The following is a 9,528-nucleotide window of genomic DNA, read 5'->3' on the forward strand; positions in this document are numbered from 1 at the left end:
ACCACCTCCGACCGCCACACCACCCCCAACCACCCAGACCCCACCGCGACACCCACCCCCTCTCTTCCTTCTTTTCTTCCTCCACCACTCCCAACCCTCCCTCTCACCCTCCTCTGCCACTACCCCCACCGCGGCCAACCTCCGACGGCCATCTTCCACCACCGCGACGCTGTGCCCCCACCGCCGCTGCATCACCACCACCACCTCTCTGTCCTCATCTCTGTTCCATATCTTTGTACTTCTATGCACCCGATTCTGCCACTGTTCTTTTCTTCGTAATTAATTGCATATTTTCCAGTTTATGTTCAAATTAGGATAGTTAGAGATGCATGTTGTAGTGAATTCTAGGTGGTTAGGTAGTTAGGATGTGGTTAGTGGATTTAGGCCTGATAATTGCGCCGTACTTGTTGCTTGTTTTACCTATTCTGTAATTTTGCTCTGGCTGTGATGTTCATACTGTTCATATGCTGCTCTTTACTGTTTCATGCTGCTGTTACACTGCTCTTTCATGTTCATGTTATTTGTGTCTATTTGTAGCCTTATTTCAATTTATATGACCTGCTTTTTGTTGCTGTTTGTTTCCCGGGAACATCCAATTTTAGCCGGAATGCTATCCAATTTTCTGTAAATTGTTTCCTTTTTACATTCGAGAATTAGTTTTGACAATTTTCTATTTTGGACTACTTAGCGACAACCAAACCAATTCATGAATGTACGGGCCTGCTTTCTTATTCCTTTCGGCTTCCTGGTTAATAAATTGCATTATTGATGATTTGATTTTAATTTTTGCTACTTCTGTTTCTATATGAATCATCATCAATACCCTGTTATCCCTGCTTGAATATGAGTGGATTATTCTTTAAATTTGTGAATTTATTGTTACCTAGGAAACCATTCTCATGCCACTTACTTTTACCTTCTTTTCACTAACTCACTCTTTAACTTTCTAACTTCCTTTTTCCATCCTAACCATTTTAACTTTCAAACTTCTCCTTTCGGTTTCTCTTTATTTACTTTAACTGTCTAACTCAAGGCATGATCACTATTTTCCTTATTAACATGAATTCCAATTATCATGTATTTTGGATTGTCATTTTTATTTTCTGACTTTTTCCCTTGAACACAATCCCGAATGCACACATATTTGACTCAATTCATGCTTCTCTTGCTCTTTTGCCACTCTGTGCTTATATTGCTATTATCCTATTTGCCTACTTATTTTCCTGCTTTTATTCTTCAATTATATCCTGGAATTTCTATTTTTCAGGATGTTTGACTTTCAAAGCAGAGGAAAGGGCAAAGTAACCACCGACAAAAGGAAAAGAGGCGAATCCTCTATATCCATCCTTGGCATCTTACATAATGATTCCTGGCGGGAGAAGAACTTTACCCCGCAGGAGAAGTTGATCAGTTGGTACCTGCGGCTGACCCGGTTAAATTTGCAAACAAATACTGTGAGCTAAAATACCCAGTTTTTGCCACATCCAGGAACCTGTACCTGGAAAGGACACTCAAAATTTCAGAGGAACTCAGGCAGTACACTTCAGATCAAATCAAACAAATAGGCTGGTTCTTCTTGGGGAGAAACTTGACTGAGATCAACTCATCCTGGGTCAGAGAATTCTACTGTAACTACTTTTTATCATCCTTGGACACAGTACAACTCAGAGGCAAGCAAGTTTTGATTACTGAGGAAGCAATTGAAGACATCCTCTAGCTCCCACCTAAATCAGATAAGCCTGACGATTACCAGAAAGCTGAAGAGGATATGAGATTCATGAGGTTTGATTGGGATGCAGTGAAACGGGATATCACTCTTGATCCTACTGTTCCATGGGTCATGGGACAGAGCACAGTGGTACCCAAGGGAATCAGGCTAATATATCCGAATGATGAGGCTCGGCTATGGCAACAGATTCTGAGTAACTACGTGATGCCGAGCACTCATGAGACGGAGGTGCCAGCTGCTATGATTACCCTCTTCTGGTGTGTGATGACGGGTAAAGACTTATATCTACCCCGCTTCATCTGGCATTACATGACCAGAGTCCATGTCAGAGGCACCCTCCCTTTTCCTTTCTTGATTACTCAGTTGGGTCGCCAAGCTAAGGTACCTTAAGAGGTTGTCGATGAAAAGCCATCCGCCGCGGATTGTAGAAAGATCATCCCTCACAGTCGGAAGTTTCAGGCTTTCAGCTACCGACCTCCATTTCTCACTGACTCTACTGAGGCAGCTACATCTTCAGATGCTCCTTCTGCTTCCACTGCCCCAGCACCACCCACTGCACCCCCACCTGCTCTTGAGCCCGTCTATCTTCTAGTACACCGACTCTTTGACTGCTTAGACCAGATAGAGCGCCGTCACCAGCAGCACTTTGAGAGGTCTGAACGTCGCAATAGGCGACGTTATGAGAGATCTGAGCATTGCCACAAGCGACGCTATGAGCACCTCAAGCTGATGATCCGATCCGGTGGTGACATACCCTCCGAGCCCGACACGCCATCCGACACATCTGATGAGGAGGTAAGCGATCATGAGGAGGAGGCACCTACCCAGGCTGAGTAGGGAGGTCCCGAGCACACTGCCCCACATCATGAGGAGCACCACCAGCTACAGGCCACTGATCCAGACATTCCTCTACAGACAGAGCCTCCGCTTCAGCAGACCGCTCCGCCTACACTCACAGAGACTGCAGATCTTCAGACCACTACCGAGACACCGGTATCCTACCCTTCCAGAGATGACACTTCTTCGCACCCAGTTTGAGTGAGCATCAGGGATGATGCTATTATTTAAGTGTGGGGAGGTTGCCATCTTTGGCATATCTTTTGGTGAAACACTACAAACTCTTATCTTATTTTGTTCATTTTTTGTATTTTATTTGCACATTTTTCTCTCTTTTACTTTTGTTGTACTTTTTCATTCTGTACTTTGGGCTATATATATCTTGGATATTTTAGCTTAATTTGCATCTTAGTTTACTAGTTATATATTAAGTGGATTAATTAGTATAGTTTACCCTTTTTAGCATATGATAGTTTGGTTTAATTGAAAAATAAAAAGAGTAAGCTAGGAACCGTAGTACATTAAAATAATCCACACACCTTGTATATATAGCATTACATGTTAGTTAGTTAACAACATTTCATCAAGGAGAAACACTAAGATTTTAAGGGGCACCTTAAAAATTTATATTGAGTTGAATGGAAACTCTTAATTTCTACTTGCATGACATACATAACTGATATGTGATTTATGAGCTTAAAGAACACACAGCCCGTGAGTCTTGAGCTTAATTGTATGGTTACATCAAACCATAAATTTCATTCCTGTGTGTTTCGCACTTCTTTTTTTATGCTTGCAATCTTTATTTTGTTTTAATCTATATGTCCAATTATGGAATATAGATATATACCAAGAGATGATTGAGGCCATTATTTGTATTTGTGCCTACTTATCCCAAATAAACCTACCTTTTATGCCATCCTTGTTAGCCCCCTTGAGCTTTTTAATCCCCTTCATTTTATAACCACATTACTAGCCTTAAGCAGAAAAACAAAATAAAAAATTCCAAGTTGAATCCTTGGTTAGCTTAAGATAGGTATTGTGTATAATTTAAGTGTGGGAAACTTTATGGGAATATGGGATGATAGAAAAAAGTAGGGATTTACACTAAAAAAGATGTTTCAATTATTTGGGAAGCATGCTTATGTGAAATCAGAATAATTAAATTACCATGTGCATTGAAAAAAATATAGTGTTTAAATAAGGGGATACAAGAATTACCCCGAATGCGATTACAAAATAATCAATGCACATGGGACAAAAGTAAAAAATAAAATGCATGAGCATGTAACACAAAAGTGGAAAGGTTTGGGTAGCTAGGTGAAAAATTATGAAATTAAATATGTATATGTTAGGTGAGATCTTAGACTAGTCAAGGATTCACTTTGTTAGCTCACTTAGCCTTACATATACATCCTTACCCTTACCTCAGCCCCATTACAACCTAGGAAAAGACTTTATGATTTTTGTATGTCTATATTCAATAATTGTTGATTGATTAGAGGAAAAACAAAGTTTTAGAAAGCATGACTAGAAAAGAAGAGAGTGATTAACCCCAAACACTGAGTGACTAAAGAATAAACACGTAATCCAGTGAGGGTTCAACAGCTCATTCTCATGTGTCCATATTTAACTATTAATTGTCTTGCAAGTTGTGGACTATCTTAACTCAACTCAATTGTGATTATGCTTTAATATAATTTGGCCTTAATTGTACATACACGATTCCTTGAAGATATGAATTAATTTAACTACATGTATGCTTTATATATAGGTGAATAATAACTAGAATTACATGACTCATTTAGGTAGTTACATTTATAAAAGATTGCATTGCACATGATTCCACCATTGTACCTTTACTCTTTTCTCTTGGATTTAGCATGAGGACATGCTATTGTTTAAGTGTGGGGAGGTTGATAAACCACTATTTTATGATAAATCTTGTGCTTAAATTGAATGATTTTATCAACTCTTCACCTACTTATTCATATAAATTTACATGGTTTTACAATTCCTTTTTTAGGATATGACATATGAGAAAACATGTTTCTTATGCTTTAAAATAATCAACTTTAATTATCCTTTATTACCATTCGATGCCGTGATTTGTGTGTTGAGCACTTTCAGGTTTTATAGGACAGGAATGACTTAAAGGATGGAAAGGAAACATAAAAAATGGAAGGAAAGCACAAATTGGAGTTTTTGGAGAAACTGGCAGCGACACGTCCGCATGGACGACGCGAACGTGTGCTTTGCGTAAATTAGCATCGATGCGAACGCATGAACGACGCAAACACGTGACTTGCGAAATACAACTGATGTGGATGCATGACTGACGCGACCGCGTGGAAGAGCAACACTCCAGATGACGCGACCGCGTAACCCACGCGGACGCGTGACATGCACGATCTGCAGAATTTGCAAAAGTTGGTCCCAGCAACTTCTGGACCCCTTTTGGTCCAGATCTAAGCCCAGAAAACACATATTAAAGGGTTATAAATGGAGGAATCCATCCATTCATGAGGGAGAGAATAGATCATACAACATACATTCATACATAGTTTTAGTATTTAGATGTAGCTTTAGAGAGAGAAGTTCTCTCCTCTCTCTTAGGATTAGGATTTAGGATTTAGAGTTTCTCTTAACTTTAGGATTATCTCATCTTCGTATCAGGTTCAATATTCATTTATTTTGACTTCTCTTATTTGTTAATTATATATGTTGCCAAATTGGCTTATGGACCATTCATGTTGTAATTTTCTTAATTAATATAATTTGAGATATTTCAGACTCATGATTGCTTTCCTTTATTTATGTAAATAATTTAGATTTTCCCCTTCTTGGCTTTGGTTGATTAATTGGTAACTCTTGAGTTATCAAACTCATCGTGATTGATAATTGTTATTCTTGCTGATTAATTTAGATTCCTATAACTCTAGTCTTTCCTTAAGGAGTTGACTAGGACTTTAGGTGTTATATTAATTTGTCCACTTAACTGACCTTCATAGTTAGAGGTTGACTTAGTGGGAGCAAAAATATAATTCTCAGCACCATTGATAAGGATAATTTGGATAGGACTTCCAGTTTTCATACATTACCAAGAGTTTTATTAGTTGTTGATTTATTTATTTCCTGCAATCTATTTCTCCTGTTCAAAACCCTTTCAAAACCCAAAATACCATTTTCTATAACCAATAATAAATCATACTTTCCTGTAATTCTTTGAGAAGACGACCCGAGGTTTGAATACTTCGGTTTATAAATTTTATTGGGTTTGTTACTTGTGACAACCAAAATATTTGTACGAAAGAATTTTCTGTTGGTTTAGAAGCTATACTTACAACACAATGATATTTGTGAATTTCTTTACCGACAGGAAATCCGATCATCATTCTACATCGAATGTTTCTAATTCAATAACAGTATTTTGACAACATGTAGAAGAAAGTCATCATGATTTGGTTAACTTGTTAGCCCAACAAATGACTATAATCTTAAATCCTTTGATGGCAGATCATGAGACAAAGTTTGAGCGTCTTACTATGCAAGTAGAGCGGATTGCTCGAATTGTTGATTATGATGAGGGTAAGAGACAAAATATATGAGGAAACCATGAGGGAATTGAGAATGTATTTAAAAATGAAAATGATACTCTTGTGGACAGAAAAAGTCCTCAGATGGTTCATCGTGGTCAAAACGCTAATGACGTGTTGGCTCGATTGCATGTCAATCAAATTGGTGAATGTTATGAGGTTAGGAGGATTGTTAAAGATGTTTTTAACAGGGTTGGATTCAATATGGGTTTTACGAATCGACCCTATTTTGTCTCTGCTTTCTCTGCTATTGTTCGAATGGCAGAAGTACCTAGAAGAGTGAAGAATCCTAAGATAATTACAAAATTCACTGGAGAAGTTGGCGAATCAACTACTGAGCATATTGCTAGATATTTAGTTGAAATCGAAAATCTGGCGAATGATAAGAATTTGAAAATGAATTTTTTTCCTTCTTCGATAACAAAGAATGCATTTACTTGGTTTTCAAATCTTAGGCCTAATTCGATGACGAGTTGGGCACAGTTAGAGAATGCTTTTCATGCTCAGTTTTATAGAAGAGAGTTAAATTTAGCGGTTACCGATCTAGTGGCTTTGAAACGTGATGATGAAGAGTCAATGGATGATTACATGATTCATTTCAAAAACACTTGAAGTCAATGTTATGTGTCTCTTCCTGAGAGTGAAGTAGTGAAAATAGCAACTATGTTGCTAAGTTTTTATATGCGTCAAAAGTTGCTTAACGTTCATATACCTGATTTAGCTCATTTGGCAGAAAGGGTGCGTTAGGTAGAAATTCTTAGGAAAGAAAAAGAAAAATATAAGAATGATGAGAGAAAGATGAAAAGTAAGTTTTTTTTCTCGAGAAGAGAAGGTATCATATGTAGCAATGGAATCTTCGTGTGAGGAATCAAATTTAGAAGAAGAAGTTGATTTGGCTGAACTAAAGAAAGGACCGCTTAAGGTTTGTTCTTTACTTAGGAAGATCCCAAATGGTGATAGATCGAGTGACTCAAAACATAAGAGTGGGAAAAAATATAGTTTTGATATTTCAAAATTGGATTAAATATTCGATGTGTTGCTTAAAGATAAATAGTTAGTTTTACCTGAAGGCAGAGCTTTGCTTTCGATAAAAGATTTAAAAGGGAAACCTTACTGTAAGTTTCAGCAAGCAACTAGCCATTCGACTAATAATTTTGTCCTTTTCAGGGACTTGATACAAGAAGCAATCATGGAAGGGTGGTTGAAATTCGATGATGGAAAGAAAGAGATGAAGGTTAATTCTGATCCCTTTGATGTTGTGGCTAGTTTTGTTGAACCATGCTTTGGCGTAAATATGGTTGGCTTTACTTTTGATTTCAATACTGCATTGGGAGACTTCGAGTCTAATGTTCGAGCGGTCTACTCTGGAGTGGGTGATGGGCTGTTGGAATTCTTAATGCAATAAAAATAAAAAATTGGGACGTATCTTTGTGTCCTCGATGTAATGCAGTTTTTAATGTTGAGGCTGCAGCAATCTTCGAGAAGAAAAGAATGAAGAAAAAAATGGCCCACAAAGAAGATCAGGTAAGACAAAGACAACCAAATTGAAGAATAGAGAGGCAGAGTTCTGGTGGCCCTCGAAGATGTCCTGCTGCACCTCTGAACCATTCATAGCTTTAAGTATCCAATGGATACAAAATTGCCAAGAAGTTTGTAATAGGGATGCCCAATCCAGGTGAAATCCATAATGGGGCCATCGAGGTCCTCCTCGTGGTTGTTATCCTTATTTTCAAGGTTGAGCAAGAGCATATCAAAGAGGAAGGGGTAGATGTCAAGTTCCAAGGGCGTCTTAGAGTGAAAAAGTTAAGGAGGCAACTCCTTTTGTTCATTTGAGGGTGGTATTCCCTACTGATGGAGAAACATATTTGAAGAAAATTCCATCCCCTGTTAAATTAGATAAAAGCAAGGCTGTGATAGTAGCCCTAGAGGCTATTAAAGAGAAAGATGCTGATTTGGATGAGGAGTACTTGGAAGAGGGTGATGATGAAATGGTGAGCACTATTTCGATAATTCCAACTGAATATCTGGGAGAATATGAGGGGAATCCTGGTGAACACTATGATGTAGAAGATGAGGAGGTTTTTTAATTCATTCGATATGAGGATGAACAAGGCTATTTCTAGAGGCCTACCGAAAACAAAAATCTCATGTTCGTCCCTTACATATCACAACTTCCATGGGTAGAATCAAGGTGAATAAAGTTTTAATCGATGGAGGAGCAGTAATAAGTTTATTGCTTGAGAGGATGTTAATGAAAGTAGGGAAACATCCAGATAATTTAATCCCTACTAATATTTATGTGATTGACTATAGTGGAGTGTCCACTTCTGCAAAAGGGTTGGTAACCCTTGGGGTGTAAATTGGGTCTTCTGATCAAAACACGGTCTTCGTGGTGGTATCATCGAAGGCAAGTTATAACGCATTGCTAGGGTGTAATTGGATACACGGTGTTGGAGCAGTTCCATCGACTTTTCTTCGACTGGTTGGGATTGCTCTACATAGGCGGTAGTTTGAAGACATCTTCCCATGGTTGATGATAAAGATGTCTCGAATTACTTGGCAACTCTAAGTAATTATTTAAGTAATTTCTCTTCTGTTAAAAATAAAAGTGGTTCTTCTGATGAAGTCGAATCACATAGGAATTTAATTTTAGCTTCTTCAGTTTGTAGTACAAATTCGATTTCTTCAATCGAATTCAGTCATGGTTTAATTTCATTTTGTTTTTCTGGTTTTAATGATGTTATCAACTAGGCTGCTATTGATATAGCAAAAGACCATTGTATTGAAAGTAATTTAGTTGTTGACTTGGTTGATAATAAAGTATGTTTCAGTTTAAATGAATCTATTGATTTATCTTTTGATTGCATCTATGATTTAGAGTCTTTGGGTTTTGAGAAATATTTAGTAAAAGATAATGATGACGTAAAAGGTTTTTAGTCGCAAGATCTTCTAGAACAAGTTAATTTGGGATCTACTGATGATGTTCGAATTACTTATATTTGTAAGAACCTTGTGGAACCATTTCGAACAGAATTACTTAGTCTTTTACATGAATTTAAAGATTGTTTTGCTTGGAATTATCATGAGATACCTGGTCTCGATCGTTCTCTTGTGGAATATAGATTAGCATTAAAACCATTTGCTCGATCACTGAAGCAAACACCCTGACACTTTGCTCCTGAAATTAATCAAAAGATTAAAGAAGAAATTGAATGTTTGATTAAAGAAAAATTTATTCAGACTGCACGTTATGTGTAATGGGTATCAAATATTGTTTCCGTGATGAAAAAGAGTAGAAATTTACGAGTATGTATTGATTTTCGAGATTTAAACAATGCTACTCCAAAAGATGAATATTTTATGCCT

The 9,528-nt window shown here is 37.4% G+C and overlaps 1 protein-coding gene across 1 annotated transcript; it reads left to right on the top strand.

Annotated features, from left to right (window-relative positions):
- Positions 1-6,246: 6,246 nt before the first annotated feature.
- On the top strand, positions 6,247-6,774 carry LOC107493691 (uncharacterized). Its single transcript, XM_016114748.1, has one exon. It carries the CDS (start codon positions 6,247-6,249, stop codon positions 6,772-6,774), a length of 528 nt encoding a protein of 175 aa, XP_015970234.1.
- The last annotated feature ends 2,754 nt before the right edge of the window (positions 6,775-9,528 follow it).

This window comes from Arachis duranensis, chromosome 6, assembly GCF_000817695.3.
Source record: "Arachis duranensis cultivar V14167 chromosome 6, aradu.V14167.gnm2.J7QH, whole genome shotgun sequence".
NCBI classification, from domain to species: Eukaryota; Viridiplantae; Streptophyta; class Magnoliopsida; order Fabales; family Fabaceae; genus Arachis; species Arachis duranensis.

Excerpts from the sequence above, each read along its gene's own strand:
- LOC107493691 (XM_016114748.1), top strand. The coding sequence starts at position 6,247 with ATGGTTCATCGTGGTCAAAACGCTAATGACGTGTTGGCTCGATTGCAT.